This window comes from Heptranchias perlo, chromosome 8 (assembly GCF_035084215.1).
Source record: "Heptranchias perlo isolate sHepPer1 chromosome 8, sHepPer1.hap1, whole genome shotgun sequence".
NCBI lineage: Eukaryota > Metazoa > Chordata > Chondrichthyes > Hexanchiformes > Hexanchidae > Heptranchias > Heptranchias perlo.
Genome location: NC_090332.1, coordinates 28414672 through 28435925, shown reverse-complemented (window position 1 = coordinate 28435925; position 21254 = coordinate 28414672). Strand labels below are relative to the sequence as shown.

General features: G+C 39.6%; 1 protein-coding gene across 6 annotated transcripts in view; it reads left to right on the top strand.

Annotated features, from left to right (window-relative positions):
* Window positions 1–21254, top strand: part of mark1 (MAP/microtubule affinity-regulating kinase 1) — a 164665-nt gene that overhangs the window by 119367 nt on the left and 24044 nt on the right. For 3 of the 6 annotated variants that reach the window (XM_067988869.1, XM_067988867.1, XM_067988866.1), the window contains exons 5-13: window positions 783–848; window positions 2882–2952; window positions 5165–5221; window positions 5371–5607; window positions 7555–7674; window positions 7841–7940; window positions 10561–10673; window positions 13280–13433; window positions 17517–17710. In XM_067988869.1, the coding sequence (XP_067844970.1) occupies window positions 783–848; window positions 2882–2952; window positions 5165–5221; window positions 5371–5607; window positions 7555–7674; window positions 7841–7940; window positions 10561–10673; window positions 13280–13433; window positions 17517–17710 (1112 nt within the window). Of the gene's footprint in view, window positions 1–782; window positions 849–2881; window positions 2953–5164; window positions 5222–5370; window positions 5608–7554; window positions 7675–7840; window positions 7941–10560; window positions 10674–13279; window positions 13434–17516; window positions 17711–21254 lie in introns of those variants that run through there. The other 3 variants (XM_067988870.1, XM_067988872.1, XM_067988871.1) reach the window with 3 other exon arrangements.

Genomic DNA, 21254 nt, shown 5'->3' with positions numbered 1-21254 from the left:
GGCAAGGTACTCGAGGACTGCTGGCACCTGTGGAATTATAGCCTCAGGTCTGTCCACAGAATCGGCACCTTTAGGAGAGGAGAGAAAATGAGGGGAAGGTACCTATTTAAGAAAAGTTACCTGAAATTGGATGGTATCAAAATAATATTTAATATCTTTTGTATGAACAGTTTTTAAAATAAATTCTGGAGGTACAAAACATTGGTATACAACTGGTACATTGTATAAATCTGTATTATGCAAGATAAATCTGATCTCATGGACTAACAGGTAAATAATGAAGCATATTTAGTTTCAAGAATGAAATCTATTGTGACATCCCAGCCCACTGAAATTTTATTTGTAATAAATGCTGGGTCAGAATGACACTGACAGAGTCCTGAAGAGCGGACAGCCGTCTCATCATCTTATTGGAGGAATGATGTGTGGTGCAATGAAGTGTAAGGACATTGTGAAATTCAACTATAAAACAGGGGATGTGGTGGAAATTTCAAACAAGACTCTGAACAGCAGTTCACACTCTTAGAGGATTAATCTCCTGATTGGAATAACAACTTGAATATGAAAAGTTTAATTTTATGAGTGTGTGTGATATATAGGAGAAAATTGTCCTGATTGCTTTGTGTAGTGATATTATAAACTCGTTCTTTTTGAATGAATTATGATGTTGCTGCAAACAGTAACTAGAGTAATTTTCCCCCACTGTCTTTACTATTTCATTGATTATTATTTTCAATAATATTTATTATTTATAAGAAAACTTTTCCCCTTTTCTCTTCTAGTTAAGTTATTTGAAGTAATTGAAACTGAAAAGACACTGTATTTAATTATGGAGTATGCAAGTGGAGGTAAGTTAAGGCTCTGACGATTACTTATTACTGATGCACTGTATGTGGTTTCTATTGGAAAAAGTCACTGAAATAACTAAAGTGCTGACAGTTGTAGCCTTGACCTCTCTCAAAGGAGTTGCCCTGTTTGATACTTTTTTTAAAAATGCAAAAATGTTGTTTTTTCAACATTTTGGCTTGTCTTATCCAGCCATTTTCCTTTTTTAAAAAATGAAGTTTGTAACATTCTATCCCCTCCCCTTCCTGTCAGTTCCATGTTCCTGTATAGCCTGGTACAAAGACAGCTGTTTTAGGGCAGTCAAGTGTACAGTTTGCCACCAGGGAAAATAGGCAATCCTTTAGAAGGATGCGAACCAGCAGTTGCCGCTCTGTGTTAAAGTTGTTGTAAAATGACGAGCTTGGCAAATTGGTAGTTAAACAGCTTCTTTTTCTATTGTATTTTGAAAAGCAAATGAAAAATGTCAACATTAGTATATTACTTTTTAACCACTGACCATGTTCCCTGTGCAGGTTAGCTCCTTTTAATGTTTAGTTGTGTTTGGGATACCTTTTTGAACACACGCATTTTCTGTTGAGCCAAAAGTTGAAAGTGGTGTTATTTATTTAGAATCGTAATCCACAGCACATGATAAATAAAAAATGACAAACTGATTTATGCCACTTATCTTAAAATGATACATACTTATATCAACCAGTGTTAATTTATATAGTTTTTGAAAAAGTCCCTATTAAGTCCTACCGATTACCATAAATTTTATATCTATAATTCTCTACATTGTTCCAGCAATCTCCTTTTAAACTATGCCCCAGAAAATTGTAGAGTAGCATCATGTTAAATAGAGCTTCTAGTGCATCTAATTTCATCTAAAAATACTGCTGGAAAACAGTATTGGAGTGCAGTAATGTTACACTAGATACATAAGACTGGTCACTATGTTTATGTTTTTCCAGCTTTGTCCCACTTAAAAATAGGTCGACAGATTCTACTCTATCTGTGAAGCTCTGGATCACAGAGTTCTTCATAATCACTATCCATTCAGCTTTGTGATTGATCAGGAAGGCACACAGTTCAAACAGGGAAGCTTGGTCCTTTACATAGAATTGGATCAACTCCTTCAAGTTTTAATTGTTGCATAAGGATAAACTCCCAATTTATTCAAGGGATCCTGCATGATGAACTGTAGTTTACTTAAAGGGGTGCTGTCTTCATGAAATGAGTGGCAAATATGTTTTTTGTTTTTAAGAGTGGGAGGAACTGTGCATTATTTTGGTCTTGATGATCACTCATAGCAATGCAGTTGTACAATTCGTTGACACTGATGATGTTGTAACCGAACCAATAAAAGGCTTTTAGAAAAAAACAGCCTTTTTCACAAAATTGGTTGTCCTTTTAAATATATGCAAATTCACAAAAAATAAAATTTTCCTCCCATTCAGCCTTGCCCTGTAAATTGTTTCTTACTATACTATCATTTTCCATTAGATTTATTTTTTTATTTTGGGGGAATTAATTGTTTAACCTGTAGCATTATATTATTGAAGTGCTGCTTCACTATTTGTTATAAATTGCTTATAGCCATAGTAACCAAGTGCTGCACATGCTGTTAACATTATTGTTTCTGAATCATTCATGTATGATTCTAATCTATGAAAGTAGATTTGTGTTGGTTACCTTGTACTCCTCAGCTTTGTTTCTTTGCCTGTAGATTTGGTACCATCATTAATACAGTACATGCTGTTGCATTTATACAGTAGCTCCAGTGTGCTTATAAGTTATGTTTTTTTCACACTTTTTTTATTAAAGTACAGAAATGAGACCTTGCTTCCTTTATAATTGTGATCATTATATTAATGTATGCATAGAGTCCAGAAAATATGGACTGTGGCAACACTTACAACAAAAGACTTAGCTTTTCAAAGTTCATTTGAAAAGAGCTCCAAAAAGTGGACGTGTTTAAGAGGAAGTGTAATATTAGACTGCACATTTAGTGAATATGCTTCTTTCTTGCCCTTTTTACCTCCTTACAATGCAGGAGAAGTTTTTGATTACCTAGTTGCACATGGAAGAATGAAAGAAAAAGAAGCAAGGGCAAAGTTTAGACAGGTGAGTTGAACGTGATTACTTAAGGATTTAAGTTTTGTTGTTCTTGTGACATCCTTTGTGACTGTGATGCATTATCCCTTCTCTACCTCCTCTCTACAGCCTTCGACATGGTGTACCACACCATCCTCCTCCAATGCCTTTCTTCAATTGTCTAGCTCAGTGTGATTATCCTTGCTTGGTTCTACTCTTAGTTACCCGATTGTAGCCACAACATCTCCACCAATAGCATCTCTTCCCACCCCCACATCATACTCTGGATTCTCCAAGGATCTGTCTTTGGTCCACTCGTTTACATGCTACACCTTGGAGACATCATCCACAGACATGGTATCCCAGCACAGTCATGATGGGCTGAATGGCCCCCTTCTGTGCTATAAATTTCTATGATTCTATGGGGTCAGCTTCAGCTTCCACACATACATGACGATACCCAGGTCTGTCTCCCTTGCCCCCTCCACTGTGTTGTCCGACTGTTTGTCTGATATCCAGTCTTTGAGCATCAACTTCCTCCAGTTAAACATTGGGAAGACTGAAGTCATAGTCTTCAGCCCTCGCCACAGACTCCATACCCTTGCTACCGATGAGTTTTATGTAGGGCAATGAATACAACAACAATAATTTGCATTTATATACAAAAGAAAATGATGAATCTGTACAAGGCATTGATTAGGCAACAACTGGAGTACTGCTTTGGGCACCCTGTTATAGAAAGGATATTGAAGCATTGGGAAAGGTGCAACATAGATTCACTGCCAAGGATGAGATCATGTAGTTATGACAAACTTGAAAAATCACGGTATGTTCGCTGAAACAAAAAAGATTAAGGAACTAACAGAATTATTTAAAATTTGCAGATGTTTAAGAGTTAAATAATGCAAGATAATTTCCAATGGTCATTGAATTGGTAATAGCACCTAAATTTAGGTTTAGTACTAGAAGCATAAAGGAAGAGGTTTTATGTAAAGGATTATTAGAATATTGAATGCATTACTATAAGTGGCTATTGAAGCTGAGTCAATCATGATATTTAAGAAAGGATGAAACTCTTAGAGGATTGAAAGGTATGGGGAAAGAGCAGGACAATGGGATTAGAATGGATTATTCTGATATGGATCTTGTACAGGCTCAGTGGGCCGAATGGACTCTTTCTTTGTTTATATTTTAATGGTAAGTGTTGAAAATTATGAATCTACTCAAATCTTATAATCAGAATTGTCATAACTTCATTAGATTAGTATGAACTGTTCTTTTGGTATGAGCGAACAGATAATGCAAGGAATATGGCTGACATTATAACACAACACCAAAGAGAATAGCAAACTAAATTCGACAAATTTGTAATTGAGTATGTGTCAGCTTGGCTCTTTGGTAGCACTATAATCTTATTCAGAAAGTTGTAGGTTTCAGCCCTACTCGAGGACTTGAGCACATAATCTAGCCTGACATTTCAGTGCAATAGTGGGAGTGTACTGCATTGCTTGAGGTGCCGCTTTTGAGGCAAGACGTTAAACCGAGGCCTTGTCTGCCTGTTCAGGTGGACATAATAGATTTCCTGACACTTTTCTGAAGAAGAGCTGTGGAAGGGGAGGGACATAAAGCAGAGGAATGTAGTGTTCCTTATCAACCTTCATCCACTGAAGCCAAAATAGATTAAAGTAATTGATTGGCTGTGAAATATTTTGGAACACTTGAGGACATGAAATGAATGTCTTTCTTTCTGTGTAGATGCATATTTTGTAATTTTATTGAGGAAGCTATTACTGATCAGAATAATTCTGACTAAAGTTCAGGTAGACTCCCAGTATTATAAATGTGCTCTAATTTTATTAATGGGACTTTGTGTACCTCTTCAAATTTATATGCAAACAGAAACATGTGTAGTTTTTGTCTATGGGAATGAAATATCTGAAACCTAACAATGTCTTACACATGTGGCAAAATGAGCAATTTAAAAAAAAATTCAACTGCTAAAATAATCGCCATGAACTCAAGTGGACATTTTTTTAAGTTTTGGCATGTATTCAGGAGTTGAAACATGAAATTTATTGCTAATGTTCAACAAAACTTAATTGTAAAGAGATAAGAACTGAGTCAGACTCATGTCACTCATTTTTATATTTAAAATAGCATATTGCTACAGCCTCAACAGAATGATGATGCAGCATAAATGTGTTGTAAATATTATTGAATTGCTTTGATTTTTGTGTTTCAGATTGTGTCATCGGTACAATACTGTCATCAGAAGCATATTGTACATAGGGATCTTAAGGTACTTGAAAGCAGAGGGCATTTTGTCTTTTCCTGTAGTTCTGCTTTATGTACTTACAGCTGCTGTAGATTGAGATTTTGTTCATTAAACAGTTAAAATAACTTTGTAGAAATTCACAAATGTAAATATTTTGTGCTTCCTTTCTTTAGGCAGAGAATTTGCTTCTTGATGCAGATATGAATATAAAAATTGCAGACTTTGGATTTAGTAATGAATTTACAATTGGTAACAAATTAGACACATTCTGCGGAAGTCCACCATATGCTGCTCCAGAGCTTTTCCAAGGAAAGAAATACGATGGCCCAGAGGTGGATGTCTGGAGTCTCGGCGTCATCCTTTACACTCTAGTTAGTGGCTCTTTGCCTTTTGATGGCCAAAATTTAAAGGTAAACTTTTCAAAAACATGTTATCTGCTGTCTTGGTCTTCCCATTACACACATCATACCCTAAGCAAGAAATTGGTGAGATGTGTTGATCTCGGGCCTCGGCTTGTGCTGTTCTTTAGGTGGCCATTGAGAGGTGCATGAAAGTCAGATACAATTTTCAGGCTCTCAGTTGTATTTTTTTGTTGTAGTTTTCCCTCCTATTTTTATATACTGGGAGACATTTCTCTAAATTTATTCTATCCCCTATGGATCCTGCTAAGATTTAGAACTAGAGAAGCATAGGACTGCACCATTCTGTGATTTAATATTAGTTCAGCAGGGTCTGCCACCTGCCCACTTTCATGGCAAATGTTTTTAAATGGATTTCAGAAAATCTTGCATAGCAGCACTTTTTAAAAAATGTTGATGTTATCTTTGAAGCACGAATTTAATAGAAAGTTTAACTTGTTGGTTTGTTTTCTTTAAATTTTACTGAGACTATCCATGCATGAGGTTACTTTGCTGACTGGCTTTGGTACTAGTTTTGCTTCTTCAGATACTTACTGAACAGAATGTCATAAAAGAGAGGCATGATTGTGGGTCCAGTTGTACTTACAGTTTATCAATTTAGCATTTTTTTGAAGCAGGCACCAGTACAGACAGTGTTACTCTAAAACTGGGTGTTAGAACCTTTGGGTCAGGTCTGCAGTGTCTTACATTGGAACTATGAACTTATAGTTTCACCTGAGATACGGGCCCCAATATTTATGGGGAGGCGGGAAGGCTGGTCATAGCGGCCAGGAAATGTGGGTAACGCGGAGATCCTGCCAAATTTAAAGGCAGGACCTCACTTAAATTTTTTATTCTTAGTTTCCCAGCTGGCAGCCAACCAGATTGAGAGGCAGCCTGGCTGTCGGGCAGGAATGCCTGTGCTAGAAGACTGCAGCCGGGGAGTGGAACTGAGGGGAGAGGAGGGAGATCGGGGTGGTGATCGTGAGGGTCAAGGAGAGGTTGGGTGGAGATCGGGTGGGGGGTGAGATCGAGGGGGCATTGGAACGCGGTGGGGAGGGAGGCTGATTGTGGGGGCTGGTGGTGGGGGGGATTGACCACGGCAGGTTAACTTGGGGGGGCTGGAGGGAAGCACTCCTGGAAGCAGTGAAACTGGATCCAGCCAATCTTGCCTCCCTTCAGCTGCCGGGTTCCTCGGGCCCTGGGAAACCCAGCCTGTAGCCGTTAAATGTAAAACTCTGGTAAAGTTTGAGGCATGCAGCCTCATCAACGTGTTTAAATAACTGACCCGCCACTCGAGAGCAGCATAGTCACCTGCTCCCCAACCCACCCCGGTTAAACTGGAAGTAGGTGCGTTCGCAGTGGGTTGGGGTCGGGTTTCCGATTTTTGAAATTTTAACCCTGCCCATCCTGGGGGATTAAAATTTCCCCCACTGAATTCGTTTCAGAAAGGGGAATGCCAGAAATTCATGATTTGAACCTGTTTTTGTCTAAGTAAGGGCATTGGGGGGGGTTTGGGGTTGGGGGGTGCTTGACTTAATAAAAACCAATAAAATGACTGAAATGTGTTGGCTTTGTGCCTCATTGGAGAAAAAACAGGTTATACAACAAAGTGTTGGTATTTAATTCACTCTGACCCCACTTCTCCCACATCAAAAAAAAACACCGCAGAAGCAGGAGGATATTTATGTTTTTTCTTAGTTATTGGATCCTAGATTGTTACCCTAGTAACTTGAGTGCTTTTATAATTTTTGAACCAAGTATCATAAATTAGTTTTTCATCAAATGTGCGCGCTTGTTCAAAATTTGCATTCTGGGAAATTATTCGTATATCCCTAAACAATGAGCTTTGTGCTTAATAACATCTTGCAGTTTTATCTATATCAGGACCTGATATGATTCTGCCTTGTTGTGCAATGCAAATACTACGATTGCCCCTATTTTCTCCCCTCTTTTCAGGAACTAAGGGAAAGGGTGTTGCGAGGGAAATACCGTATTCCTTTTTATATGTCAACGGACTGTGAAAACTTGCTCAAAAAACTCCTGGTATTAAATCCTGCCAAACGAGGCAGTTTGGAAGTAAGTGAGATTCTTCAACTGAATTTTTCAACCCTGCACCTTTGATGATGCTGAATATGCCTCATTATATCTTTACAATTTAAAAGAAAAACTGATTTATATCAGACTGAGATTGTTCTCCCCATTGGCGAAGTTATTGAAATGTTGAGGTTTTTTTTAAAAACAGCAAATCATGAAGGATCGATGGATGAATGTTGGTTTTGAGGAGGAGGAATTAAAACCATACAGTGAACCAGAACCTGACTATAGTGATCCCAAAAGAATAGGTAAGTCTGTTAATGTTGCACGAGTGACCTGGGCTTGATTTAACTGTTGCTCTGAAATGCATTAAAATTGTGTAACGATCAGTACATCATTTGTGTCATATACCCTTCCTATTATAAACATGTGGGGACAAGAAAAAAGTCGTTCTTCATAATGGAGTTTCATAATATGAGGAAGCACTAGTAATCTAGTAATGAGAAATGAACCAGAACACATAAGAGAAGTAAGCATAGGGGAACATCTAGGCAATAGCGATCACAACATAATAAGGTTTAAGATAAAGATTGAGAAGGGCATAAGTAAGACAAAGACCAAAGCAATAAATTGGAAAAAAGCTGATTTTAAGGGGATGAGAATGGAACTAGGGAAAATAAACTGGAAAAATTTACTGACAAACGAAGAAATAGAACAGCAGTGGGAAACATTTAAAACAGAGATCAAGAGTTCAGAAGAAATATATCTCACTAAAAAGCAAGAACAAACTATCCAGTAATGACACACCATGGATGAATAAAGAGATACAGGCAAAATTGAAACTGAGAAAAAGGCATACACTCAGTACGTAGACAACAAAGGAGAGGATGACAAAGGGGAATATGAAATGGTTAGGAAAAGAAGTAAATAAAAAACAATTAGGAAGGCAAAGAGAACCTACAAAATTAAATTATCAAGGAATATTAAAAGAAATAGTAATGTATTCTACAGACACATCAATAACAAAAGAAAAATCAGGATAGGAATAGGGCCACTAAGGGATACACACGATAAACTCACAGGTAATGATAGCAAAATGAGAGAAATATTAAATAATGACTTTGCCTCAGTATTTACTAGGGACACTAAAATGGTGGGCATGCTATTAGAAGAAAAGATCAAAAAAGATATAAAGACATTTAAGATAGAAAGGGGGGAGATAATAAACTAATCAAACTTAGAGAGGATAGAACACTTGGTCCAGATGGATTGCATCCGCACATATTAAAAGAAGTTAGGGAAGAGATAGCAGAGGCACTATTTCATATATATAAAAATTCATTAGAAAGGGGAATAGTGCCAGAGGGCTGGCAGACAGCTAATGTGATTCTTATATTTAAAAAGGGAGCTAGAGCAAGTCCAGGGAACCATAGACCAATTAGCTTAATGTTGGTGGTGGGAAAGTTAATGGAATCCTTATTCAAAGATGTAATAGAAAAACATCTAGAAACTCAAAATATAATAAAGAATTGTCAGCATGGATTTCAAAAGGGAAGATCATGCTTTACCAACCTTATTGAATCCTTTGAAGAAGTAACAGAAAGGGTAGACAAGGGTAATGCAATATATGTAATATATTTGGATTTTCAAAAGACCTTCGATAAGGTACCACATAGCAGACTCATGACTATGGTCAGAGCATGTGGAGTCTGGGGACAAGTAACAATGGATAGCAAGCTTGCTACAAAACAGAAAACAGAGAGTTGGGGTTAAAGGTAGTTACTCAGACTGGCAAAAGGTGGGAAGTGGTGTTCCACAAGGACCACTGTTGTTCACAATTTACACAAACGATTTGGACTCGGGAATCTGAAGTACAATTTCAAAATTTGCGGACGACACCAAATTAGGGGGTATAGTTAATACTGAGGAAGACTGCGACAAAATACAGGAAGACTTGATAAACTTGCAGAATGGTCGTGTAATTGGCAAATGAATTTCAATATAGATAAGTGTGAGGCGGTACATTTTGGTAGGAAGAATAAGGAAGCCACATATTGCTTGGATAATAAGGGTCTAAATGGGGTAGAGGAGCAGAGGGATCTGGGGGTACAGATACACAAATCACTAAAAGTAGTGACGCAGGTTAATAAATGCAAACCAAGCACTGGGGTTCATTTCTAGAGGGCTGGAATTGAAAAGCAGAGAAGTTATGTTAAACATGTATAGAACCTTGGTTAGACCACATTTGGAGTACTATGCACAGTTCTGGTCTCCATATTATAAAAAGGATATAGAGGCACTGGAGAAGGTGCAAAGAAGATTTACTAGGGTGATACCTATCAGAAAAGATTGAACAGGCTGGAGCACTCTTCTCTAGAAAAGAGAAGACTGGGGGGGGGTGACCCGATAGAGGTCTTTAAGATTATGAAAGGGTTTGATAGGGTAGACGTAGAGAAGATGTTTCTACTTGCAGGGGAGACCAGAACTAGGGGCCATAAATATAAGATAATCACTAATAAATCCAATAGGGAATTCAGGAGAAACTTCTTTACCCAGTGAGTGGTTAGAATGTGAAACTCGCTCCACAAGGACTAGTTGAGGCAACGAGCATAGATGCATTTAAAGGGAAGCTAGATAAACACATGAGGGAGAAAGGAATAGAAGGATATGCTGATAGGGTTAGATGAAGTAGGGAGGGAGGAGGTTCTTGTGGAGCATAAACACCGGCATGGACCTTTTGGGCTGAATGGCCTGTTTGTGTGCTATACATTTTATGTAATTTTAGCAAGGTCCAGGATTTCCTTAGTCTAATGGAGCCACTGAGGATAGGGGTTTCATTTGCTGCAATGATGAGGATGTTTCATTGTATGTACTAAAACAGAAAATATAATGTTTCTACATTGTAAGTTTTGCATTGATTGTTTACAGAAACGATGATCACTATGGGCTTCCCAAGAGAAGAAATCACTGAATCCCTAGTGGGGCAGAAATATGATGAAGTCATGGCCTGTTACCTGTTACTCGGCAGGAAACCTCCCGAGGCAAGCTTCGTAATATTATGTTAACATTCTGGAAATAGTTTAGATGTTTGAAAACTATTATGGTGTGTACATACACGTGCATGCAAGTACCCCACAGCTGACCACTGACTGAGCAACAGAGGTCTCCTTCTGTATTGAATTGGCTGCTGCATTATTTTATCTGTTGCGCATAGCTATTTGAAAGCTGCTCAATTTCTTACCCTGCACAATACTCTGGATCTTCTCATGTACAGTGATAGCCTTTCTTTCCTGTGCCTATGCGATATGCCTCCCCGCCCCCCAACTCATACCAGAAACAGAAAATGCATCACTACCAGCTGGAAATCTTCAGGCTGGCAAAACTATGCTTCATCCTAGGAAAAGCCAGAAGTTTATTGTGGCAGGAAACCAGAGATCATGGCCCCAATATCTGTTGGGGGAGGGGGCGGCCGTGGATTGTAGTGGGTTACACAGAGGTCCTGCCGAATTTAACGCGGGTCGGAGGAGGAAGGAGAGATCATGGGTCGGAGGGGGGGAGAGATAGTGAGTTCGGGGGCGGCTTCGAATCGTGGGTCGGCCTGAATATTGGGGGGTGGGGGGTCGGAGGATCACACTGGGCTTAGAGCGGGAACCTGGCCCGCAGCTGTTAAAGGTAAAAGTCTGCTAAAATCTGAGACGTGCAGCCTCATTAACATGTTTAAATAACTGACCGCCCCCCCCCCCCCTCAACCTGCCTCCGTTAAAACCATTGGGTTTGGGGTTCAGATTTTTGAAATTTTAACCTACCCCCACCACACCACTGTCCCACCCGTCGTGGGCGGGGGGGGGGGGGGTGGTAAAATTCCCCTCCATGAGTTCAAATCCCACCATGGCAAGTTGTGCAATTGAATTCTACATATCTAGTTATTTGCGAGCTTGCTCCAGAAAATGATGACCATGAAAACTGATTTACTAATGTCCTTCAGGGATGGAAGACTGCCTCCTCCACCTGCTCTGGCCGACATGTGGTGCCAGACAAGTGTCAGTCTTGGCTCAGCGGTAGCACTCTCATCTGAGTCAGAAGGTCGTGGGTTCAAATCCCACTCCAGGGATTTGAGCACATAATCTAAGCTGACACTTTAATGTGGAACTGAGGAAGTACTGCACTGTTGAGAAGTACTGTTTTTTTAGATTAGACACCAAAATGAGGCCCCATCTGGCCTCTTAGGTGGACATAAAAGATCCCATGGCACTATTCAAGGAAGAGCAGTAGAGTTCTCCTACTGTTCTGGCCAATATTTATCCCTCAACGAACACCTCCAAAACAGATTATCTGGTTATTTATCTCATTGCTGTTTGGGGAACCTTGCTGTGCGCAAATTGGATGCCATGTTACCCTACACTACTACAGTGACTTCAAAAAAAAATACTTCATTCGCAGTAAAGTTCTTTGGAACATCCTGAGGTCATGACAGGGGCTATATAAATGCAAGTTCTTTTTTTTCTCTCTTCCCCCCCCCCCCCCCCCCTCTTTTTCCCCTCTCTCTCTCCTTCTTTCATTTTCTTTTCTTTTTCTCTTTTCTTTTCTATTTCTCTTTCTTTCTCACACTGTGCTTGACTCTTTATGCCGCCTAAAATGGGCTAGGAAGCCACTAGGTTGTAAAAACAATCACAACCATCACCTTAGGGCATCTATGGATGGGCAATAAATGTGGCCTTGCCAGTGTCACTCATATCCCAAGAACAAATTCATTTGTGCTTACAAGCTCAAGCAAATCAGTGGGTACATCTGGCAGACTGGAGTTGTTGAGTCAAGTGATTTATTTGCCCAGCCACTGACTGTCCAGACAGATGCGTTTTGGCTGGATGGAAGTATTTGTTTTTTAAATGGGGATGGGCTGATGTGACATAGAGAACATTACAACTCAGCTGACTGGCTTTTGACTGGGTCCAGCACAGCTGACTTTGATGGGCCTGCAAGTAGCAACTGTACATCTGGCAAATCCCACACTCCAAAAACAGAAGGAAGTAGAAGAGAGATGGTTAGGGTAGAATCTATAGTGAAGGGAAACCTTGATCTGGCCAATATGTGATTCCAGTCCCACACAACAATAACTTGCATTTATATAGCATCTTTAATGTAGTAAAATGTCCCAAGGCACTTCACAGGAACAATTTTCAAACAAAATTTGACACCGAGCCACATAAGGAGATATTAGGACAGGTGACCAAAAGCTTGGACAAAGAGGTAGGTTTTAAGGAGCATCTTAAAGAAGGAGAGAGAGGTAGAGAGGCGAAGAAGTTGAGGGAGGGAATTCCAGAACTTAAGCCTAGGCAGCTGAAGTGACAAAATATGTAATGCTGCAGCTCTCAGTTTGTTGTCATTAAAAAAAAAAGTCTAGAACTCATCCATCCAAGCTATTTGGAAATGAACGGCACAAGTGTTTTTTAATAGGACATACATGGGCAGTTTTCATGAACACTGGAACAACTGGTAAAAGTGTCTTTTCACCACCTCCTGATTCAGTGGCTCAGAATTGTAGAAGTATATGATGTGGAAGAGAATGTTGTTTTAAACTGAGTAAACACAGGAATAAAGATTTACAAGTTCCAGAATTATTTTTAACTTTTTTTTTTCAAATTTTCAGTTTGAAGGCAGCGAATCTGTATCCAGTAGTAACCTGTGTCAAAGGTCTCGACCCAATAGCGACCTCAACAACAGCTCCACGCAGTCTCCTGCACATTCGAAGGTCCAACGCAGTATATCAGCGAATCAGAAACAGCGGCGGTTTAGTGATCATGGTGGGAATAACATTCAAACAAGTAGAGTAACATTGCACATTTCAACTTTGAGTGTGCAGTGCTACAGTGAGCCATGTTGGCCCAAACTCTGCTCTCTTTAAAATTTTATTTGGTTCAGTTGTTTTTTTTCAGAGCATTTTTGCTTTGTTTGTGGTCCAGGTTTATTGTTTGTGTTTATGTAACCAGTTTGCAGTGAAAATCTGACATTTAATGTTTTTACTGTAGTAACACCCAAAATAATCTCTCCACTTTTTAATCAATCAGACATTCTGTTCCACCACTGTTTCTTATATCTGGAATATTTCATCTTTTTTTGAAACATTCTAACCTGATAAAACTTATCTAATAATTAATCTTTGCTGACAATACATAGCTAGGTGGGAAAGTAAGTTGTGAGGAGGGCACAAGGAGTCTGCAAAGGGATATAGATGAGTGGGCAAGAAGGTGGCAGATGGAGTATAATGTGGGGAAATGTGAGGTTATTCACTTTGGTAGGAAGAATAGAAAAACAGAATATTTTTTAAAATGGTGAGAAACTATTAAAAGTTGGTGGCCTGATACAAGAAACACAAAGGGCTCAATTTTCAAAGTGAAAAACGGGAGGGTTGTGCAGGGGGAAGGGGGGCATTGAAAATTGCCACCATTTCAGACCCGCCCACAACCTGCCTCCAACCTGCCCATTTCTGGTTTTCACCGGGGCGGGAAGAGGGGCGGGCGACCAACTCGCTCTCGGGAGGCGGGTCGGGCCTTAAAACCTTTCAAGGAGGCTTCGGGTCTTCATTTTTCTGGACTTCCCGATTTCAACCCAGGGAGCCGGCATTCCCGGGCCTTCTGTTTTATGCCTCATGAAAGGAGAAGCAGGAGTGTTTCCCCCAGGCCTAACAAGCCTACCTGCACCGACCCGCCAATGATTGCGGACCCCCCCGACCCCGATTACCCCCACCACTCCAATCCTCCTCTCTCCCCCCCCCCCCCCCCCCCCCCCCCCAACCTCCCGATCCTCCCCCTCAGCAATCATGGATCTCAGTGATGACCCCCGATCCTGACACCCCCCACCCCCCGTGACTAACCCCTGATCCCATCCCCCATAACTCACGACCCATGCCCCCATGCATCCCCCAAATCCATATAAGCAAAGACTTACCTGCAGACTTACCTGAACAGTCCTCTCCCTGGCTGCTCTCCCGTCCGACTGAAACCAGCCTGTCAATCAGGTCAGTCAGTTGGACAGGAAACCGAAAAAAAATAAGACGTCCTTGTGCCAAAATCGTAGGGGTGTCCGGGAAGCCCATACTTGGGTTTCCTGACCTCAATTTGACCCCCTCGCCCTCTTCCCGGCTCGGTTTTAAAATTGACCATGCAGGTACAGCAAGCTATTAGGAAGGCAAATGGCATATTGGCCTTTATTGCAAGGAGGTTGGAGTACAAGAATAAGAAAGTCTTATTACAATTATACAGGGCTTTGGTGAGACCCCACCTGGAGTACTGCGTACGGTTTTGGTCTCCTTATCTAGGAAGGATATACTTGCCTTAGTGGCGGTGCAACAAAGGTTCACTAGATTAATTCCTGGGATGAGAGGGTTGTCCTATGAGAAGAGGTTGAGTAGAATGGGCCTATACTCTCTGGAGTTTAGAAGAATGAGAGGTGATCTCATTGAAACATACAAGATTCTGAGGGGGGCTTGACAGGGTAGAGGCTGAGCGGTTGTTTTCCCTGGCTGGAGAGTCTAGAACTACAGGGCATAGTTGCAGGATAAGGGTTGGCAATTTAAGACTGAGATGAGAAGAAATTTATTCACTCAGAGTTGTGACTCTTTGGGATTCTCTACCCCAGAGGGCTGTGGATGCTGAGTTGTTGAGTATATTTAAGGCTGAGATAGATAGATTTTTGGACTCTAGGGGAATCAAGGGATATGGGGATCGGGCAGGAAAGTGGAGTTGAGGTTGAAGATCAGCCATGATCTGATTGAATGGCGGACCAGTCTCCGTATGGCCTACTCCTGCTTCTATTTCTTATGTTCTTATGATTAACCTCTGTGATCCATTTCCTTCTGGAGAGGGAACGATATTGCACTTTCAAAGGGAGACTTTTAATTGGCCCACGTCACTTACAAATAAAAACCCGAAGCAAGGTTTCAAACCTTGGTATTTCATTCAACGTCCCATTCCATAAGTGATTATACTTAATCTAAACATTGTCTACACATTTGCCTTCAAGAACCCATCAAATTTGCATTCTCTTTTCCCTTTATGCTATATATTTATTTAAAGTGGATACACTGTTGCTGCTGCAGTTTTAAAATATTTTTATCGTGGAATGTTGTAGTTTTATAGAGGATCCTGAATTGTGCAATATTTTAAAGCAAATTGAACCCTTGATTTAAAATTGCTTATTTTATCTTCATACATAGTTGGGGAGAAAAACAAATTGGAAAAAATTGTATATAATTTATTCATTTAAAAATAGGTGTTGAAATGGTTTTAGTGAAATATTCTTAATCAGTACTTACAGTTTTGTGTCATTTCAGTGAAGTTAGCTTTTCAAGAAATGTTATCTCAGGCAAAGTAGACCTAATTACATCGTGTCATAGATTTCAAGAATTTAAATTTTATTGAAGTAAAACTGCAATTGGAAACATAAAAATTCACATCACATCATTCAGCATCTGAGAGAGAAGAGATGTTAGCGAAAGGTTCCATTCAAACGAGCCTATCTTTTCTCTCAGATGCTGACTATTCTGCTGTTGTGCACTTTCTCATTTTTTGATTTTTATTCAGATTTCCAGCATTCATAATTTATTCTTTATATGCCTTTTTTTAAAAAAATGTAACTAGAGATTTACTTACTGATTTGTACTGTGAAGATTGTAGACATTTTTAGGTGCTGGAGGTGATCATTATAACATTGCCAGAGAAATTTCACAGCCTCCAGTTTCTAAGGAAACGCTTGCCGTGACACATTGCTTTACACTTAGAAAATACCATCCAGATGTCTAGTCTGATTAACCAAGAGAGCATGGTTAATGAAAGGCATTTTTATTGTTCTAGCAGTTTCTTAGCCTTTACAGCAACGATCCGCAGCTTTAAATTGATACAAACAAGTGCTGGATTTCTGTAGCTGGCTGCTAACTTTCCTTTCTTAAATTTTAAAAGAAACAAATCCTTGCTGGGGTTTATCTAATCTCATTCATCCTTCTAAATGTAAATTCTATCAGAAGTAATTGAATCAGTAAATGAAGCATTTTGATTTCTGCCAAGATTTTTTTAAAATTATCTTTTTCAAACTTAATTAAAAATAAATTGAATAATCTATTTTAAGAGAAGTGGCAGACTAAGTTCCACAGTTTTGTATGTTATGGATTTCCTTTTAATTGAATGGGATAAGGGGTGAATACCAGAAGTAAAAAAAAAACATCAGAAACCCTGAAAATAGAATTGAAAACTAGTAACTGTTGGAAATGCACAGCAGTCGATCAGCACCTGAAAGTTAACAACTCTGGTGACAGGTTACCATGTGTGCAATTTCTTTCTCCATTCTTTCTCCAGCTGTACATTTCTAGCATTTTCTGTACTTTTTGTCAAAGGATTAAATGAATTCTGCTTTAATACATAGATAAATATTTTGTTCTTGCCTGTTACCTCTGACTCATGCACAAAGTATCAATTGGCAACAACAAAGAGGGGTAGCTTTGTAAGAAGAGAAGTTCCACAGGGATAATTGACTAGTACAGTTTTAGTTAATTATAATAGTTATAAGCTTCAATAGGATACTAAATATAAAATGCTATTATCACAATGTGGCAGCGCAGTGCTTTCATCTGCCCGTCATCCATTTTCAATGGCCCTTTCTTATCCGCGGTAAGGCGGAGAGATCTTTTGAAGTTAGCTCTCATAGTCTTTATCTTCCGCTGCTTATCTGCTGCCTTCATTTATGCTTCTGATAAGTATGCTGTCAGGTGTCCAGCCATAGTGAATTAGATGCACTTCAAAATATGTTCAGCCAAAAAGGGAAGACTTGGAATTTTACACAAGTGCAGTCAATTGAGTTTATTTGATTTGTTCCTTTATTTTTCTGTTTTGTAGCTGGTCCATCAATCCCACCCGCTGTCTCATACACTAAACGAGCTCAAGCAAACAGTGTGGAAAGTGAACAGAAGGAAGAATGGGACAAAGACATAGCTCGCAAATTAAGTAGCACCACTGTAAGTTCCAAAGGGGATGTGCCAGCAAGCCCGCTTGCAGGTCTTGAGAGGAAGAAATCCACTACTGGACCAAGTGTAAGCAGCAGTTTGATTTGACTGAGTTGCATGTTTGATTTTTTTTAAATGTTCAGGCCGACGGTATCTTTTGTGTGCCATTAATGAGGAGACCATACACTGGTCTAGCTAAGCAAGCCTGATTTCTTAGTTTTAATTACAAGCTGAATTCCTCATCATCTTTCTCTTCACGTGTTCATTGTGTGTTATGGCAGTAAAGCAGGCCATCGATAGAAATCCTGAGACTTTTGTCATACATACGACATTCTACTCCCATTCCTACAATTCACATTATCTGACTGCTGACAATCTATTTGGAATGATAACCCTTCTCATGTAAGAACTGATGACCCTGATAAAAACTTGTTGATGAGCTCTGTGTGTCTGCACACTGCCCCAACAGCTGATAGCCAGTGCTCACACATCAGACTTTAGCCTCTGCATTTGAACAGTCCCTTTACCATGCAATTCTAAAAGAAAAATCATGCACAGAATGAAAGTAATAAACCTGTACATGGGAGATTTTCCTTGGTCTGTAGCCAGGTTCATTGGATCATGTGGGCACTACAAATATTGGGTAATCGGGCTGGTTGGAGAAAATGCCTGTAAAGGAACTTGTCTGATTTTCCTCCATTAATTTGAAGGCCTGAGACAAGAAGGTGATCCTATTCGGATAAGAACAATGCGATACAGTCTAAGCTGAATGAACGCTGCCTTGCTGATATTGCTTTTTACACCTAAGGCAACCTACTCAGTTTGGAACATGGAACATCAGAACAGTGTACCAAACCGGTAAGACTGCACAAATTGCAGCAGAAATTAAGAGATACAATCTAACCTTGTTGGGCGTAAGCGAGACATGATGGATGCACGCTGGGAAGATACTTCTTGCAAGTGGTAAAACATTGCTATATTCTGGCCATGAAGAAGAAATTGCCTCTCACACAGGAGCTGGTCTAATTCTCTCTAAGGAAGCCACAAAATCACTGATAGAATGAGAAGCAGTCTCATCTAGGACCATCATTGCTAGGTTCTATACTAAAATGCGCAAGAGTGCGGTTATACAATGCTATGCACCAAGAAATGACACAAAGCAAGAAATCAAGAAAAATTTCCATGATGGATTACTTGTTCTAGACAAACAGGCAAAATAGGATGTGCTTTTAATAATCTTGTCATTGGTTGAAGTGTCTTCCCCCATAAAATGGTGCACAAGGCTATATGGATATTGCCAGACCATAACACAAAAAAAATCCTCTGTATTAGCCAAAAGATTATTATTAGATGTCAAAATAAAAAGAGGAGCAATGCAGCCTCAGGTCAACTAATGGGTACATTCAGATTTAAACTTAAGAAGTTTAATATCACCAGAAACAGAACCACTGACAGATGTAATGTGGAGCTGATATAAGATACCAAAATGAAAACCAGCTTTCAGATGACCCTTTACAATAAATATGAAATTCTGAAAAGTGTACAAAAGACAGAGGAACCAACCCTCAAACAAACTAGGCAACAAATAAAGAAGGCATGGAAAGAAACATGAGGAATCCATTGGAAAGAAAGAGAGTTGATCACAGGAGAAACATTGAAAAAGATTAAAGATAGAAAAGAGAAAAAAGCAGCCTTAAATAATAGTCGAACAAGAGCGGCCAATGCAGAAGCACAAAATCGGTATTCAGAGGCTGACAGAGAAACAAAAAGAAGCACAAGATGTGAAGAGAGAATGTTCATTGAAAATCTAGCCAAACAGGTGCAGCAAAACAGGGAAACATGAAAGATCTGTACGATCTTAAAAGAAAGCTTGCATGGACACATAAAATGGTAGACAAGCTAGTGAAGAACAAAAACAGAACAGAACTCATGAAAAACCACAATCAGCTCAAAAGATGGGTGGAACATTTAAGGAACTACTAAATCGACTCATTCCAACTGAGCCCCCAGATACCAGCTGCAGAAACTTCTTTACAGGTAAATGCAAACAAATCTAGCAGAGAAAAATTAAGGGGGCCATAAAGAAACTGAAGAGCAGGAAGGCCCCGGGCCCTGATAGTATACCACCTGAAGCCATCAAAGGAGATTTGGAAACATCCACTGAAATCCTTGTTCCAATTTTTTGGGAAGATATGGGAAACAGAAGAAACCAAGACTGGAAACATGGTTTTATCATAAAGTTACCAATGAGATTGCAAGAATTGTTGTCCGTATCAGGGAACCTCTTAAATAGAATTACCCATGAAAGACTGAAGACAGAACTTGACAAATGGTTAAGAGCTGAACAGGCTGGTTTAAGAAAAGACAAATCGTGCATAACAACAACAACATGCATTTATATAGTACCTTTAACGTAATAAAATGTCCCAAGGTACTTCACAGGAGCGATTTTCAAACAAAATTTGATTCCAAGCCACATAAGGAGATATTGGGACAGGTGACCAAAAGCTTGGTTAAAGAGAGAGGTTTTAAGGACTGTCTTAAAGGAGGAGAGAGAGATGGAGCAGTTTAGGGAGGGAATTCCAGAGCTTAGGGCCTAGGCAGCTGAAAGCATAGCCGACAGTGGTGGAGCAATTAAAATCGGGAATGCGCAAGAGGCAAGAATAGGAGGCGGGCAGATATCTGAGGGTTGTAGGGCTGGAGGAGGCTATAGAGATAGGGAGGGGCGAGCCCACGGAGGGATTTGAAAACAAGGATGAGAATTTTAAAATTGAGGCTTTCCCAGACCGGGAGCCAATGTCTGTCAGTGAGCAGAGGGTAGATGGATGACCGGGACTTATAACTACACTATACATCATAGTGAAACAATCAATTGAATGGAATTCCTCTCTCTCTCTCACATTTATAGACTTCGAAAAGGCATTTGGTAGTTTAGACCAAAATACCTTGTGGAAATTGATGAGACACTATGGAATACTGGAGAAATTTATTACCATAATCCCCAAAAATCTACCAAACTCCATCAGGCACAGTAGTACACAATGGAACCCTCAGAGAACCCATTGAAGTAGAAACTGGAGTATGATAGGGATGCTTGTTGTTACCGCCTTTTTATTTCTGCTGGTGATAGACTGGATAATGCAAAGGACATCAGGACAAAGTCCCGACATACAGCGGACACTACTTAGCCAGCTAGATGATTTGGACTTCGCTGATTATGTCATCTTTCTGTCACACAACTAACAATATATTCAGAACAAGACCACTAGACTATCAGCAATAGTAGCAAAAATGGGCCGCTATCAGTAAAGACAAAACTGAAGTTATTTGCATAAGCAATAAGAAGAATGAGAGGAATACCCTAAATGTTGAAGCCCTTGAGGACAGAAACAAATTCACCTATCTTGGAAGCATCATAAGCAAGGATGAAGGAACTGATACAGATATCCAAATGAAAATAGGAAAGGCAAGAACTGCATTCTTACTGCTAAAGCACATTTGGAGATCCAAAACATTATCTCAAAAGGCCAAACTTCACTTTTTTAACACATTGTCAAATCAGTGCTTTTGTACAGAGTAGAAACATGGAGAGAAACAAAGACCATGACAAACAAGTTACATACATTTGTCA